A 16,555-nucleotide genomic window follows, 5' to 3' on the forward strand; every position below is an offset into this window, starting at 1 on the left:
TCAGCCCAGAGCATGTCTCTTGGGCCTGGACTTGTGGAGTGTATTATATTTGCTTATGTCATAAGAGACTGCAATGAATGGCTGAGGTCTTCAAAGCCAGTGTGCACGGATGAGTCTGAACCGTTTACTTAATTGGAAGACAAGCTCGGGAAATCTCTGCCCATTGCCTTTTGGGAGTGACTGTAGCCAGAAGCAGCCCCCGTGTCTGGGAGGCAGCAGACACAGCACACACGTCAACCTGTGTCACTCGTGGGAAGCACACTCGTGCCACCCAGCAAATCTCTGCTTCTAGGTCTCAAGGGATTCTTTGGAGAGAAAGGAGCTGAGGGTGACATTGGATTTCCTGGGATAACGGGCATGGCTGGAGCTCAGGGCTCTCCTGGACTTAAAGGACAGACAGGTAAGATTGTAGCCACAGTGTCCAGCCACCTTTGCCATTTCCTTCTCCACGGCAATCACTCACCTCCAGGAGACTGTACGTGCTTCCCACTTTCCTGGTTCTGTGTGGAAACCTGCAATGCATAGTGAAGCAACATGCATTGTGATAACCCCTAGAAATGCGGAATGTACACGGCCAGTGACGACCTCATGAGAGGTGCGGTGGAGGCCTGCACTGCCTGCAAGATCTACCTGCACATTTCCCCACAGGCTTTCCAGGGCTCACAGGGCTGCAAGGGCCACAGGGAGAGCCTGGACGGGTCGGAATACCGGGTGACAAGGGTGATTTCGGCTGGCCAGGCGTACCAGGTCTACCAGGTAAGGCATGCTCTTTCCAGGAGAGAGACCAGTGACACCCCCTCCCCCAGTACTCAGCGGGGAGTTGCCAGGTTGTAAGGGTCAGAGCTTCTCTGGTGGATACTATCTCAGAGCCCCGGGGGCATACAGGGGCAGGTATGTCAGGACTAACTATGGCCTCAGTACACTCTGAGTACTGGTTTACATCTGTAGAATCCACTGGCCAAAGGCCAGACGCTCTCCTGGGGATGTGCTTAGAGGAGAGTGACCTGCAGACTTTCCGGAGAGGACCTGGTCACCCGACATAGTACAGTAGCAGATCAGCACATACTCAGTGTCCTCATGTTCTGTTGCTGGCTGCCATGAGCCAGGTTCCAAGACCTTGAGACAAAACCCTGGGATCCCGAGACCACACCCACCCCCACACCCACCCCCACCCCCGGCAGTTACCTGTGTTCTGTACCTGAGAAATGAGCAGGATGGAAGTAACACCAGGCTGTCTGCTCCCAGCAAGACTTTATTTTTGAAATTACATTTACTGGGTGTCACATACACAGAAAACTGACTGGGTGCAAGGTATGCCATGGTCCTTGTGAGTAAGGAAGGTCAAAGGTCAGCTTGCAGGGGTGAGATCTCTCCTTCTACCTTGTAGAGACTGAACTCAACTCTGGTTGTCAGGCACGGAAGCAAGCACCCTCACCCACTGAGCCAAGTCACTGGCCCAAGCACAGCTTTTATAAAACAGCTAATGCCATGACGGGCATCCCGGAGACAACGCCCCTTTCTCCCCTGCCAACTCTAAGAATCCTGAGATGTCTGAAAAGTATTTATGCATAGGACCGTGGGTCACATGAGTGACAGTCTGCATGTTGGATGAAGGGCAGTGCTGCCCACACGTGTAACACACGTGTGTAAAGGAAAGCATTGTTAGAGTTGTCCTGGGACCACTCCCAGCCACAGCCCTCTGCTGTACTACCCAACACGGCTAACGGTGAGCCAATCTCCTACAGGTTTTCCTGGGATCCGGGGGATCAGCGGATTGCACGGCCTGCCAGGCACCAAGGGCTTCCCTGGATCCCCAGGTACTCAGTGGTGCCCCGCCCCACCTCAGTGCTGGAAAAGAGGGCTCGGGCCTGGGATTGCCAGACTACCTGCTGCCTTCTTTACAAATTATAAAAATCATGCATGCTCAGTGGGAAAGTTTTTAAAAACATATTTAAAGCCATCCTATAACTGCCATTTGGCCATACTTTGTAGATGTTAATACTACTAAGCATTCGTCCACCTGCAGAAAAATTCACGCACTCATGTTCCTATGAATACGTGGGCTCCAGTTTCAATGGGCAAATGACAGCAATCCTGGTGAGGCTGTGACAGTCACGGTGAAGCTGTGGCAGCCATAGTGGGGCTGCAACAGTCACAGTGGGGCTGTGGCAATTATTGTGAGGCTATATTGCTGTTCACTTTGCCTTGAGCACCTGACCTGTGAACAGGGAATATTTTTAAATAATGTCAAATTTCCAAAACCCAATAAGGACGGAGCATGAACAGCCACCAAAACCAGGAGACCCAGGATGGGGTCCCCTAACATGGCTACTGCTGTGATCTCACACCCTCTGCAGGTCTGAGGTTTCCTGTCCATAGAGAGAGGGTTCTACCATGCTCTCTGTGGCATCCCTTATGAGTCTCAGATCCCACGATGCTGAGACCAGAGCTAGAGGTCATTGTGGCGACTGCCTCAGTTTCTCTACTTCACACTACGAAGATTGTCATGCCACACGGGACAGGGTACCACACACACACACACACACACACACACACACACCCAACGCCATGGATAGAGCTGACACCAACCTCTGCTGTTGAAATTTTGTCACAGGTGTTGATGCTAATGGAGACCCAGGGTACCCAGGCCCCACCGGAGACAGGGGTGACCGGGGAGAGGCCAACACACTTCCAGGCCCCGTGGGAGTTCCAGGGCAGAAAGGGGAGCGGGGAACCCCAGGTAAGTAGCCATGTTGTCTCCATGAGCAGAACTCACAGTTTGTGACAAATGCTACATAGCTAAGGTCCTCCGAGGAGAATCCTTGGCCATGAACTCTTCGCTTGTCTCTATTATTAAGACTGTGTGATCCAGCTTATTTTATACCAGTCTTGGCTCTTTTTCCAGCCCGACTCAGTTATTGAAAGACACCTACTCTCCCTCCCTCCTTACCTTTGGTATCAGTGTCCCTGAACAGGGAGTTAGCTATGGTCATGGACTCTAGAATCTCCTCCTCACGGGCTCTGACAGCCATTCTCTCGTGGCAGTGTCTGAGGACCACCCCCTCTCATGGGTTCTCAAGACGCATGGTAGCCGGCGTGGAGCTAACGGGACCAGGGTTCAGTCTCCTGAGCACAGTCACGTGTCTCCTCCTGTCCCAAGGATACATGTTTCACCCTTCAACAGCACCGTCCCCTAGAGAGAACGACACAGGAGGAAATGGGGCATTCAAAGTGGGCAGGTGGTACTAAGTTAACTTCCGTTTTCCTCCTAAGGGGAGCGTGGCCCAGCTGGGAGCCCAGGACTTCAGGGTTTCCCCGGTATCTCTCCACCATCCAACATCTCTGGGTCACCTGGTGATGTAGGCGCACCAGGAATATTTGGCTTGCAAGGTAAGCAGGGGCTGGGGTGACTGACAGGCCTAGGGGAGCAGTTACATTTCACACACTGTGCAGACAGGCAAGGGAACGGTGTCATCACCACCCACCCAGTCACCCACACCACATGATCCCTGTGACATCATAAGACAGGATGAGGTATGTACCTGCCTAGGTGGCCTCAGAAATGTCCAATGAAACTTTCTAAACCATTTCGTGTTTGTAATTTTAATCACCAACCACATCCACCATAACCTAGCTCAGAATTAAACAGAGACAGAGCGGGGCTGCAGAGATGACTCAGTAGGTAAGAGCACTGACTGCTCTTCCAGAGGTCCTGAGTTCAAATCCCAGCAACCACATGGTGGCTCACAAGCATCTGAAATGGGATCTGATGTCCTCTCCTGGTGTGCCTGAAGATAGCAGTGGTGTACTCACATAAAAAAATTAAGAGGAGAGAGAGAGAGAAACAGAGAGACAGAGAGACAGAGAGAGTATGAAAAATATGCAGGAAAGGAGATGGAATAAAGACAAAGCTGCCGACTAGGAATTACTTAAATATCAGGTTGCTATAGACATTATTTAAAACGTTCAAGAGGCACAGGCAGCCCACTGGTAAAAGACAAAAGACAAGCAAAAGGCAGTTTACACACATTGCAGCACAATAGTCAGCCTTTAAAAGGATAGAGTTTCTGACATACCCACTATGACAGGGATGAGGCCAGAATGGTTCATGAAGTTTCTACCAAGGATAAACATCATGTGGTTCTGCATATAGAAGGTCCTGGGAGCATGAAACTCCCTGAGAGAATGCTGAGGTCAATTCCCAGCAACCACATGGTGGCTCACAAGCATCTGAAATGGGATCTGATACCCTCTTCTGGTGTGTCTGAAGACAGCAATGGTGTACTCACATACAAAACATACAGGGAAGAGAGAGAAACAGAGACAGGGACACAGAGAGAGAAACAGAGACAGAGAGAGAATATGAAAACTATGCAGGAGAGGAGATGGAGGAGGGTCCAGGAGGGTGTGGAGGGTTGAGGTTTAATAGGGACAGAGTCCACTGAGGATGGTAACCCTCCCACATTGTGACTTTTACCCTCAGGCTACCAAGGCCCTCCAGGACCACCTGGGCCAAATGCACTTCCTGGAATCAAAGGAGATGAGGGGAGCTCTGGAGCCGCAGGATTCCCTGGAGAGAAAGGATGGGTTGGGGACCCAGGGCCCCAGGGCCAGCCTGGTGTACTCGGTCTTCCGGGGGAGAAAGGTACAGTGCGGGCCGGTGCTGTGGGCAGAGGGCTGCAGAACCAACATGGTGCACTGGTCTTAACTGTCCTGTCTTCATTGCAGGGCCCAAGGGTGAACAAGGATTCATGGGCAACACCGGGCCCTCTGGGGCCGTGGGTGACAGAGGCCCCAAAGGACCCAAAGGCGACCAAGGATTCCCAGGTGAGTGGTGCCTGGGGGTGACAGCTCAGGCTGGCATGTGCCCCATTCTCTAAAGAATGGGGAGGAAAGCCAGGCGGGCTGCCCGTGATCTTAGATATAGTTCTCTGCTCCTGAACTCACAGCTTCTCTTTGTCTTGCAGGTGCTCCTGGCTCTATGGGATCCCCAGGAATTCCTGGCATCCCCCAGAAGATTGCTGCCCAGCCTGGGACGCTGGGTCCCCAGGGCAGGAGAGGCCTTCCTGGTGCCCTGGGAGAGATAGGGCCTCAGGGCCCTCCTGGAGATCCAGGTAGAGCTCTATCTTTGGGCCCTAGGAAAAGGCTTCCTGTCCCTCTTTCTCTGTACCCACCTCTGTCCTCTTCAGCAGTACACCACACTGCTAAGAAGAGTAACACTCACTTATCTGCTGTCTCATAGGTTTCCGTGGGGCCCCAGGCAAGGCTGGGCCTCAGGGCAGAGGTGGCGTGTCTGCTGTTCCAGGGTTCCGGGGAGACCAAGGGCCCATGGGACACCAGGGTCCAGTTGGCCAGGAAGGTATGTGACAGACGGCTGATGGGACAGAAGCTCTGCTGAGGATGGGGACACCCTGCGTGGTCTGCATGGGAGGAACAGACCTGGCAGGGTTGGGACACAAAAGCTCCCAAGCCCAGATGCAGGTTCAACCCAGGCATTTCCTGGGTGCTCTAAAGACCTGTATCATTTCTTAAAATTATTGGTACATGTGCAAGAGGAAATGGGCCAGGAGTAACAGCAAGTTGCACACCCCCAAAAGATTTGTTTTAATCACCCCAAGCTTAGCAGCAGCAGCAACCATACTAAGACAAAACACCAGAGACTTCACCAATGAGTCAAAGGACAGTGAACTGCTTGCTCTGTGGTGGCAGCTGTGGTCAGCCACGGAGACACACATTCTCCAGCAGGGACATATCAGAGTTAGTCCTGGGCAGGGGACTGTCAAGGGGAAGGGAGTCCCAAGAGAAAGCAGATATAGAGGGTGTGTCTCAGAGAGAATGGTGGGCAACAGGGCCAGGCAGCTGCTGATGGCCAGACTAGATGCTCTCGCAGCATCTTGGGTAGAACAGGGCCCTTAGTGACAGTTACAGCAGGCGGGTCTCACTCTTTCTGTGAAGCATTCTAACCCTGAATAATCTCGCTCGCCCTGAGATGCTGCTCTGAGAATAACTATCCTTGGGGAAGAGGCCTAGCTGTAGGGGTGGTGGCATAGGTACTCACTGTTCCCTGACACCTCTTACCCTAAGGGGCCCCGGTTCTGCTATGCAGCCGGCTCTCCCTGGAGAGTATTCCTGTAGCCACTGTGCTTTCCGGTCCTTCCTGTACATGTTTGATGCTGATGTTCTGTTGTCTTCCTGAGCTGATTTGGGTCTAGAAAGCCTGAGGCCCAAGCCTCGGGGAGAAAGAAGAGGCAGAATCCTAAACTAACTGGGATGCTGTCCTCTGCCCTGGCTCCCAGGGGTTTCACAGCAGCTGAACAATACCCACTTTCTCTTGGTCCCCAGGGGAACCAGGCCGTCCAGGGAGCCCAGGCCTGCCAGGGATGCCAGGCCGCAGTGTGAGCATCGGCTACCTCCTGGTGAAGCACAGCCAAACGGACCAGGAGCCCATGTGCCCCGTGGGCATGAACAAGCTCTGGAGTGGGTACAGCCTGCTGTATTTCGAGGGCCAGGAGAAAGCGCACAACCAGGACCTAGGTAGGCACTGCTGTCAAGCCCCAACTCCATCCCCAGGTTCAGTGGTGCTGACTGTAAGATTGTGAGCCCCAGTGACAAGCGCCTCTCAGCTGCATGGCCCACCATCTTCTCCAGGCTAGGAGAGGCTGAGGTGGCCATGGAGACAGAAATCTTACTATACCCTCAGCCTCAGGACCCCACACAGGGCTTTTAACTTAAGATAGCATCCATGTCTCATTAGTTAGTCTAGCCAAGCACTGCCCTCCCCATTGCTTTTGAACTCAAACCTAGGGTCATGGATTTAAATCAATTCTTCACACAGATGCAAAACAAAACAAACAAACAAACAAAAAACCAGTCGTGTGTGTGTGTGTGTGTGTGTGTGTGTGTGCATGTGTGTGCCTTCAAAGGACATGAGCATGATGTCAAAGAATTTTTAAAAACTATGAAACACACAAGTGGGTGGGTATCTCTGCCTACCATCCCTCAGAGGGCCAAAGTGCACATGGAAGCCTGGAGTATTCTGCATGTCAGTGTTAGTGACACCAGGGCCAACAGCTCCTAGAAGTATACCAACAAGATGCTACCACTGCAGGCATTCCTGTCTGTGGTCCCTTTCCAACAGTAAGTTTTACAATGCATTGGGAAAAGGGCAAACGAGAATAGGACCCAAAACAGCCATAGGAACAGGGGGATGAGAGCAGGCCTCAGCCCCTGCTGGTTTGCTGAGGGTGGACCCTGTCTGAAAGCTTTGCAGCATGAGAAGTAACACAAGCCCCTGGCCAGGCACAGTCAGAGTCCAGTTCTGTGCCTCATGGCCGCACAGCTGAGGTGGAGGCAGGGCTATATATCCTCATGTGCTCCTCACACAGGACTGGCAGGCTCCTGCCTGGCCCGCTTCAGCACCATGCCTTTCCTGTACTGCAATCCGGGTGACGTCTGCTACTATGCCAGCCGCAACGACAAGTCCTACTGGCTCTCCACCACGGCCCCTCTACCCATGATGCCCGTGGCTGAGGAGGAAATCAAGCCCTACATCAGCCGCTGCTCTGTGTGCGAGGCTCCGGCCGTGGCCATTGCCGTGCACAGCCAGGATACCTCTATACCCCACTGCCCAGCTGGGTGGCGGAGTTTGTGGATCGGATATTCATTCCTCATGGTATGTATTCCCTTCTCCATTCTCTGAGCATGGTACCAGGTGGAACCTTCCCCAGCTACCTCCTAGCTGGGGCACAGAAAGGACACATATGAAATAAACCAGGGCTGAAGATTTGAGCTCCATGGGTAAAGTTTGGATCTCCAGGAACCATGGAAACACCAACGAGGTAGAGTTCGCTGTGCTGTGCCTGTGCCGGGAGACAGACAGTGGGATCCCACTCATTCCCTTGCAGGCTAGACTATTCAAAAAGCGCCAGATTGCAGGCTAGACTATCCAAAAAGCGCCAGATTCAAGGTTCAACCCCCTTCTCAAAAGATGAGGTGGAAACCTATTGAAAACCCGCTCCATTTCAACCCGTGACCTCCAGATAATCACATACACTAATCATAACTGGCAATTGCCCAAGTTGTGTGTCATACAAGCGCACCTAGCGCAGGAGTGGAGGGCTGTCATTCAGCTTGACCTGGGCTGAGCTGTGTGCTAGGCAAGGGGCTAGCTTCATGCAGTGTGAGGATCGATTTGCCACCCCACCTTTACATACAAGATGCAATGTTTCTGCCTTAGCAACAAAGTCTACACTTTCTGGTTTGCTGCAGTTTAAGTGAATGGAAGAATTCTATCCAAAGGGCTGAAATTCTCTTTCAGACTCTTTCTGGACTGTAGAACACTCCTTCCCAGCACCGCTGGCTAGCTGGTCTCAGCTGCATCCAGCCATGGAACGAACCCTGGAGCCTGGACTCTTGTACGCAGAGCCCCAGCTCCAGTGGTACTCGCTCCAAATGATCATTTTCGCTGTTTTCTTTTACTTTTGCCTTTTTTTTTTTTTTGAAAGAGTCTCACTCTTTAGCCCAACTTATCCTTGAATTCTTGGCAACCCTCCTGCCTCAGCTTACAAACATAAGCTACCACTGGTGGTGGTGAAGCGTGCCTTTCATCCCAGCACTCAGGAGGTAGAGATGGGTACATCTCTGAGTTTGAGGCCAGCCTGGTCTAAAGAGTAAATTCCAGGACAGCCAGGGCAACAGAGAGAAACCTTATCTCCAAAACAAAACCAAAACAAAACCAAAAACAAAACAAAGAAAACAACAAAAACAACAAAACAAAGAAAAACAACAACAACAAAACCATGTGAGCTACCAAGAACAGCCTATTTTGAGTTGTTGTTTTTTTGTTTGTTGGTTGGACATCTTGAATGGATAGTTTAACCAAAATATAGTCAGTCATATCTACAGATTGTACCTACTTCTTGATGGTGGCTTTCATTGAACAACCAGCCATGGATGCTAAGGTTCATGCCATGCCTGCATCTACAGCACCCTCCCCCAACATCAGGACCAGTCCCTTCAGTCACCCTGAAGGCAGAGCACTCTCCCCAGGCTCTATGTGACAGATATTTCTGTTATTGACTTAGCAAACAAACAGGGACCAAACAGGGACGGAGGATGTGGCTTGGTCCAGCATGCACAATGCCCTGAACTTTATCTGCAGCACCAGCTAAGCTGGGCACAGGAGCCCACCTGTACGCCTAGCTCCCGGGAAGTGGAGGTAGAAGGCAGGAAGGGAAGAGCTCAAGGTCAACCTAAGCTATGTATAGAGTTGGAGACTGGCCTGGGCAACAGGAAAGACTGTTAAACACAGGAGTGCTGTCACATGCACTTGATCCAAGCTGCTCAAGACCCTAAGAGAGGAGCAATTATTTGAGTCTAGGACTTCAACACCAACTAGGGCAACATAGTGAGTTTCTGCCTTGAAAGTATGTAATTAGCACAGTTGGCCAAGGTGCCTGGGTGTTTCAGCACGTGACCTCTAACACACTTCATCTCCTGCTCTCTCTCTGCAGCACACTGCAGCCGGGGATGAAGGCGGTGGCCAGTCACTGGTGTCACCGGGCAGCTGTCTGGAGGACTTCCGTGCAACGCCATTTATCGAGTGTAACGGGGGCCGTGGTACCTGCCACTACTTCGCTAACAAGTACAGCTTCTGGCTGACCACAATCCCGGAACAGAACTTCCAGAGCACACCATCCGCTGACACGCTCAAGGCCGGCCTCATCCGCACGCACATCAGCCGCTGCCAAGTGTGCATGAAGAATCTGTGAGGCGCCTGCCCTGCCCTGCCCTGCCCGCGGCAGCTGTGTGGGAAGGCCACCTTGGTGCTTATCCTTCTGTATTTGTTTGTTTCAACTTTGTTTGAGACAATGTCTCATTTTTTATCCCTGCCTCGCCTGGAACTATGTAACCCCGGGCTGGCCTCCAATTTGTGGCAAACCTCCTGCCTCAGCTTCCCAGATGTTGGGCTTCTGGGCATGCGCCACCACACCCAGCTTGGTGCTTACTTTTAACTTATTACCTCAGATGCTGATCCCAAAGTTGATCTTAGTATTTTCAAACTACCAAAGCAATTCCGCACCAGCACTCATTCCACCCGTCTGTCAGCAAGTGGGCACTAGCTCCTCCGGGATCTACCAGCCGTGGCTCCAGTCCTGCTAACACCCACCTCCAAGAGCCAACACCTAGGAGCAGCCCACAGACCTTTCACCATGTAGGACATAAACATCATGCTACCAGGTGTCCCCAACAATAGCTGTCTGTGTGTCCCTGTGCTTCCCCTGGCAACAGGCTGCTCACCTTCCTTCAGTCTTGCTAAAATGAGTCAGAGTTTAGGGGACAGCAAAGGAGTCTATGGCCAATGATGGCTGGGCTCACTGACCCATTTCCACCCAAGGATGCATGCAGTGTGCTTCTGTTTAGACCTGTTTTCTTGGAGGAGGAGATGATAGCACTTTTTTCTATCAAATCCATCGCTGCCACCTCCCAAGTCCCCACATGTTGGCCCCTGCCTTTTTAAGACCCTGACAGCGACTGGCACACAGCTCATGGCTCTAGCCAAACCCACAGGGAAGGAGACATCTCTCTCGCCGTCAGCAGCATCTGCTGGAAGGTACACTCAGCTAATCACTCACAGTGGTGTCCTACAACCTGTGTCACCCTAAACACCTCCCTCCACAACCTTGTTCCCCGCGGCAAGCTGTTCTATGGCTTTTTGTGTAACACCATAAATAAAAGATATTCTAAGTACTTGACTATCTTTTCTGTCCCCCGCATCATTGGGGTGTGTGTGTGTGTGTGTGGTAGGGGGTGTCTGTATGTGTGTGTGGTGTATGTGTGTATGGTGTGGGGGTGTGTCTGTGTGTGGTGTCTGTGATGTGGGGGGGTGTCTGTGTGTGTTGTGTATGTGTGTGTGGTGTATGTGTATATGGTGGGGGGGTTGTCTGTGTGTGTGGTGTGTGTGGGGAGGTGTCTGTGTGTGTTGTGTGTGTGTGTGGTATGTGCATGTATCATTCCTAAAGTGCCACCCACCACTCTTTTTTTAGGATCTCTCATAGGGCTGAAATTGCCAAGTAGGCTGGCTGGCCGGCAAGCCCCAAAGATTCACCTACCTTAGCATCAAGATACAAGCTGCTCTTTTCTGTGTTTTGGCAGATTTGATCCCTGTCTGTATTCTCATGACATTTTTTGGGAATCACCCGCATGTCAGAGTGAGGAAGCTGGGCACCTCTAAGTGCAACTCCAAGGTTCATTTGTTCAAGTCCCAAGATGGCTTCCATCTCCACTCAGCATTTGAAAGGCACTTTCCCAGCACATAGCTCAATCTCTGATAGCCCTGGAAGCTACCTAGGATGTGGCCTTGTTGGAGGAGGTGTGTCACTGGGCCAGCCTTTGGGGTTTCCAAAGACTCACAGAGTTCTTGGTGCTTTCTCTGCGGGTGTGGATGAAGATGTGAGCTCTCAGCTGTTCCCTCCCTCCACTGTCATGGACTCTGATCCTCTGAAACTATAAAAGCCAACTAACTAAATGCTTTCTTTTATAAGTTACCACGGCAATGTTGCTTTATCTACAGCAATAGAAAAGTAACTAACACAGTGTCCTTCTGGGAGGATGGAATGCAGACTAGAGGCCCCATCGTGAAGCCACACAGGGACATGGAGAGAGCACATGTCTTCCCTGGTTACAAACATACCCTGCTCTAACACCGCCTGCAGATAAACTTCTGCTGAATGCAGGACTGACAAGAAATGCTCTGACCCTTGCATGGCTAAAGTCCAAGAACAAAGGATAGCCTGGTAGATTAATGCTGTGTTGGTATTAACCAGCCCTAACAATGCAGTGATTCCCACAGAGCCATATGATGCTCCAAGGGACAAACGCAGCCTCTCTCTGTGGTGGGCTGTGATAGTCCTTTTGCCTTGTGATGGCTTAGTCTTCATTTTATTCTTGAAGGGCCCTAGGCATCCCTTGAGCTTTCCTACCCCACTGCTCCCAGGAGGTGCTCTGCCAGGGTTAATAGGTCAGCAAATTCAACTACCCACAGAGATTCAGACCTCTGTGACTCCCCACAGAGAGAAACTGAGTGAGTGGTGAGATGGGAAACGAGAGCTATTAAACTGCCCGAGGTCAGCGGAGAGACACTTAGGAGATGGAGAACCATTTGGTATTCGTGTGACAGAAACAGCTCTAGCCACTAGAGAGCAGTCTATGACCTGCAGAATCGACTGCATCCCTCCCCCAGCTGCACAACCTCCACTTCAGTCCTAAGAGCAGGGTGCAGCGGAGCGCTTGGCTTGGGGACCACACCAGGCTCATTCTAGCTAACAACACACGTTGGCCTCAGAGGCCCTTTGCAGTCTGTGAGCCTCCAGTCCTCCTCCTAGAACAAACACGCTTCCAGCCAGGGCTGCCTCTGAGGAACAGGGCAGTGGGTTCCATGTGCAGACCTATCTATCAATAAGCCAAGGAAGAGTCTGGGCCCACAAACTTCTAAGACAAGCATCACGGGGTTTGGTGTGCTGGTGTACCCTATACTCTGCCTGGAACTCATTGCAGGTCCAAAGAAACCAATGTAGGAAGGGAGGTGGTGTGTGCTACAGAGGCGTGAGGAACAGGGACAACAGCCAAGGGCAGGAAGCACAAATAGGAAATGCCATCCAGACCACCCCACCTCTGGATGGAGCCAATGTACCTTCAAGGGTCACAAATGCCTGGAAAGGGGACCACACACCCAGCTAAGGTCTCCGGGAACCTGGGTCTGTCTTCTCAGAGCCCTATGGTCATCCCTCCAGTTGGGACCCCCAGGACTAAGGAACTGAAGATATAGTCAGTGCTATTTTCTCTCCACTGTGGGAAAGAAACCATCTCTCTCCCCTGTCTCTAGAGGTTCCTCAAAGGTACCTATGGAAGACTATGTAGTGGGCAAAGTGGGAACAAGGTCCTCGTCTGAGGCTGCTTCCTGTCAGTCTGCAGCTCTTCCTATACTTGAGGGATGGGTGGGTATGACTATTGTGCTTTTTAAGAAGCTGGTCCCAGGAACTGACCCTGTCTCACAAGTGCTCCATACCCAAATACCTCCGGGAGAGAGCTGGTCTCCCAAGAGTACCAGCAAGCCTGTGAGCACAGGTAAGACCTCCACTTCTGCTCAAATTCCTGACCCAAGAGAGGGACCTGCCCAGAGCCATCAGGTCACAGGAACCAAGGAACAGCCCAGGACAGGACGGTCTCTGTCTGTACCCAAGAAGCTGGTCCCAGGAGGGAAATTGGGGCTACAGAGAGGCAGCAGCCAGAATTTACCATTGCTAACCTCAAACTTCCCTGCCACCATGGCCAAGTTTGATTCCTCAAAGGCAGTGATGTCTGGAGCTGTTCCTCAAACCTGAGTGACAATCCCAACAGGCAGCTAAGGTCCCTGACAGCAGCAGCCAGGGCTCCAGATCCTGGGGCTACCACACTGGAACAAAGGAAAGAAGGGTGTTTGGGCATAAGTCCCCAGACCATCTTCCCCATCCTGTAGAGATCCACACTACCCACAAAGGCAAGTCACCCACTAATGACTCAAAGAACTGGTGGCTTCCTAAAGAAACTCAAGTCCTGTAGCCCCTTAAATAGGACCCAAAGACCTGGTTCCCTATGGAGAGACCAAGGATAATAATGTACAAAGTCCCCAAGAAGAATGCTCAGGACAGGGTGCCAGGGTTCAGCTTAGGACACCATGTCACTTGATGGGATACAGACTGCATTTGATGAACTGCCTCTTCCTCACCCAGGCCACACAGGGCCAGGGACGATCAAGAAACAGACAGGAGTGCAGTGAAAGCCGGCAGCTACTTTTACTTCTAGAGTAGCAAACACAAACAGCACACTGAAGTGGAAGTAGCATTCTGTCCCTGAGTAGCAGCCCCTAGGCATACAGCCATTCAGGAAGACAGCAGCTGAGAAACTCAGTGCAGACAGGACTAAAGAAAGATAATACTATGAAGAAATGATGCTGGGAGTTCACCTGCCCACCCAGGACCTTAAACATGAACAGCAAAAGCCATGTCATGTGACCACATTTTCACTATGAAGTGTCAAAAGAATAACCCCAGGTTGAGTCACACACTTCCCAGATGTGTTACTGGCCAAGATACATCTCAAGGACAGGAAGTTCAGCTTCTGCCTCTATTGGGGTGCGCCAGCTGTTTCAGAAAGAAGCAGACTCACTCACTTTCAGGTTTTAACAGGCTATTGTGAAACTGAATGTGGGGACTCTGGGACGCCCTTCATCAGGAAGAAGCCTCAGCGGTAATGTTCTAGCCCACTCTCCACAGCAGGCACAACATTGTGTCTGATCTGAAGGATTCAGGCTTTGCAGGGAAGGCCACTCAGGTCTGCAGCAACTGGGCCAACCAAGACATGGGCCTTCAGCAGCGTTAACAAAACCCACCCACAATGGGCTGGCCTCTCTGCCTCATAGAACCCCAGTTTCTGCCTGCTTGCTCTCAATGAATTTCTAAGAACACAGGCATTATTGTCTCGCACATTTGCCTGTCAGCTTCTTGCAGAGCAGCTACCTCCCACCCACAGGAAAACCACAAAGAGGTTTTGACTTGGAATGGGGGGTAGGGAGTCAGATCAGATCAGGATCAAAGCTGTGAATGTAGCCACCGCTACAGTTCAGGCGGTCCGGACAACTTGGTAAAAGACTCACAAGAATCTTGGCATTGATAAGGACGGAACAAAACTTTCAAGAGAGAAAGATTCATTGTCACATTTAATGACCGGGTCATGGCGACCATCATCCCCATGAACAGCCCCCACCACACCTCCCAGAATTAAGGAATTTCCTGTGGTTCAAATAAAGTCAAACATTCCCAAGAACAAGGCTTTTCCCCAAATCCTTTTTAATAATGTAGAGCCCATCTGGCCTCACCCAGTATAAAAACAGCCATTCCTAATTTTATATAAATTAAATGTGGAGTATCATCATCATAACATATCAAGGTACAGGTATCAAACAGGAAGACCCTATATGAATCACAGTGAACACAGGCCTCTGAGAACAGACACAGTGCAGGATGTAGTGACTGCCAAAGTCAAGACCAGTCCAAGGCAGGTCTTCAGACCGCAGACTCCATGGTGGTATCTCCATGAGAGATAGATGCATAGGGCAGTAGATGAGGTGGCACCAGGCAGGCTCCACAGAGGGTTTGAGTGCCACCTCCGGATACCCAGAGGTTGCTGGGCACTCTGGCCTGTATTAGCAGCTGGTGGTCACTCTGCCTATTGTCCTCGGTATCCAGTGCTGTGTGAGACTTCTTAGCCCAGTGGCTCCCACCCACACATGCCAAGACAGACCTCCTGCCATTAGGCACAACACCCGGATCTAGTCTGTTTGGGTGTTTTGCAGCTGGCTATATCCACAATCTGATCTGACTCCTCAGCCCTCTGCCGCGTGATCATAGGTACGACCAGGTCAAACAAGGTTTCAAAGAGGAGGTCCACATTGTGCCCAGTCTTGGCACTGGTCTCGAAGCACATCTGCTCAGCAGCTGGCATCTCCCTCTCATCCAGCATCTTGTACTTCAGGATCTTCCTGTACAGGGCCACTGCATCCTCTGGCTGCACCTGCTTGGGTACCTTGGTGGAGACACAGCTGCCCACCTTCCCAGAGGCCGGTCCTTCCTTCTCCCCGCCCTCAGTGTCCCGCTCCATGGTCAGGTCCACTTTGTTCCCCACAATGGCGAACAGGCAGTCATTGTTGGCTGTTTCTGTCAGGCCCAGGAATCTGTCCTCCAGCTCAAACAGGCTCTGTGGGTGGTTCACATCATATGTAAGGATGATAGCGGCCGCTCCGCGGCAGTACAGGGAGCCCAGACCATGAAACTGCTCCCGCCCTGCCAGGAAGAAAGAGAGAAAGATGATTATTTATCTCAGGATACGCCCACCACCAAACTGTGATCAGGGTCTCCACCCTGCTCCCAGAGGATTTAAAACGGCCATATAAAGCTGGCCCAGGTGACTGAGCAGGGCCCCATATCCAGTTAAAGCTGGCCTCTCCACAACAGGCACTAGAAGCTGTTCTCATACCACCATTGTCAGTGTTCAGGACAAGGGACACACAGGTATCTCCTGATCAGAGAATGGGGTTGTGTTTTCTCATTTTAAAATAAGATGCTTTCAGGACTTGACTTCAAATCCCCACACCTATATAAAAAGATATAGGAAAGATGTCTGAGATTTCCAGGCTAGCAGGGGTTACATACCGAGACTCTGCCTCAAAAAAAAAAAAAAAAAAAAAAAAAAGGTCATGGCCACAGGTATACCCATAAACCTATCCCTGATATGGGGAGAAGACACGAGAATTGCTGGGACTTGCTAGCCACTCTCCTAGCTCCAGATTCAGTGAAAGGCCCCATCTCGAGGGCCTAAGATGAACAGTAATAGAGTACAACACTGGATGTCTTATTCTAGCCCCTGTGCAAGCATGGACCTACACATGCTCACCTCTCTCTCCTCTCCTCTCCTCTCTCCCCTCTCTCTCTCTCTCTCTCTCTCTCTCTCTCTCTCTCTC

General features: G+C 51.3%; 2 protein-coding genes across 2 annotated transcripts in view; one reads left to right on the plus strand and one right to left on the minus strand.

Moving 5' to 3' along the window:
* Col4a2 (collagen type IV alpha 2 chain) overlaps positions 1-10,757 on the plus strand; it is a 137,950-nt gene extending 127,193 nt beyond the window's left edge. Inside the window, exons 37-48 of the mRNA XM_021169415.2 lie at positions 293-400; positions 649-756; positions 1,746-1,817; positions 2,615-2,740; positions 3,274-3,390; positions 4,484-4,645; positions 4,729-4,827; positions 4,968-5,114; positions 5,243-5,359; positions 6,343-6,534; positions 7,386-7,672; positions 9,513-10,757. Of these exons, the coding sequence (XP_021025074.1) occupies positions 293-400; positions 649-756; positions 1,746-1,817; positions 2,615-2,740; positions 3,274-3,390; positions 4,484-4,645; positions 4,729-4,827; positions 4,968-5,114; positions 5,243-5,359; positions 6,343-6,534; positions 7,386-7,672; positions 9,513-9,770 (1,793 nt within the window). The 3' untranslated portion in view covers positions 9,771-10,757. The remainder of the gene's footprint in view (positions 1-292; positions 401-648; positions 757-1,745; positions 1,818-2,614; positions 2,741-3,273; positions 3,391-4,483; positions 4,646-4,728; positions 4,828-4,967; positions 5,115-5,242; positions 5,360-6,342; positions 6,535-7,385; positions 7,673-9,512) is intronic.
* A 3,979-nt stretch (positions 10,758-14,736) lies between these two features.
* Positions 14,737-16,555, minus strand: part of Rab20 (RAB20, member RAS oncogene family) — a 25,632-nt gene continuing 23,813 nt past the window's right edge. The window contains exon 2 of the mRNA XM_021170067.2: positions 14,737-15,878. Coding sequence (XP_021025726.1) covers positions 15,349-15,878 — 530 coding nt within the window. The 3' untranslated portion in view covers positions 14,737-15,348. The remainder of the gene's footprint in view (positions 15,879-16,555) is intronic.

The sequence above is a fragment of the Mus caroli genome, chromosome 8, assembly GCF_900094665.2.
Source record: "Mus caroli chromosome 8, CAROLI_EIJ_v1.1, whole genome shotgun sequence".
Classification (NCBI taxonomy): domain Eukaryota; kingdom Metazoa; phylum Chordata; class Mammalia; order Rodentia; family Muridae; genus Mus; species Mus caroli.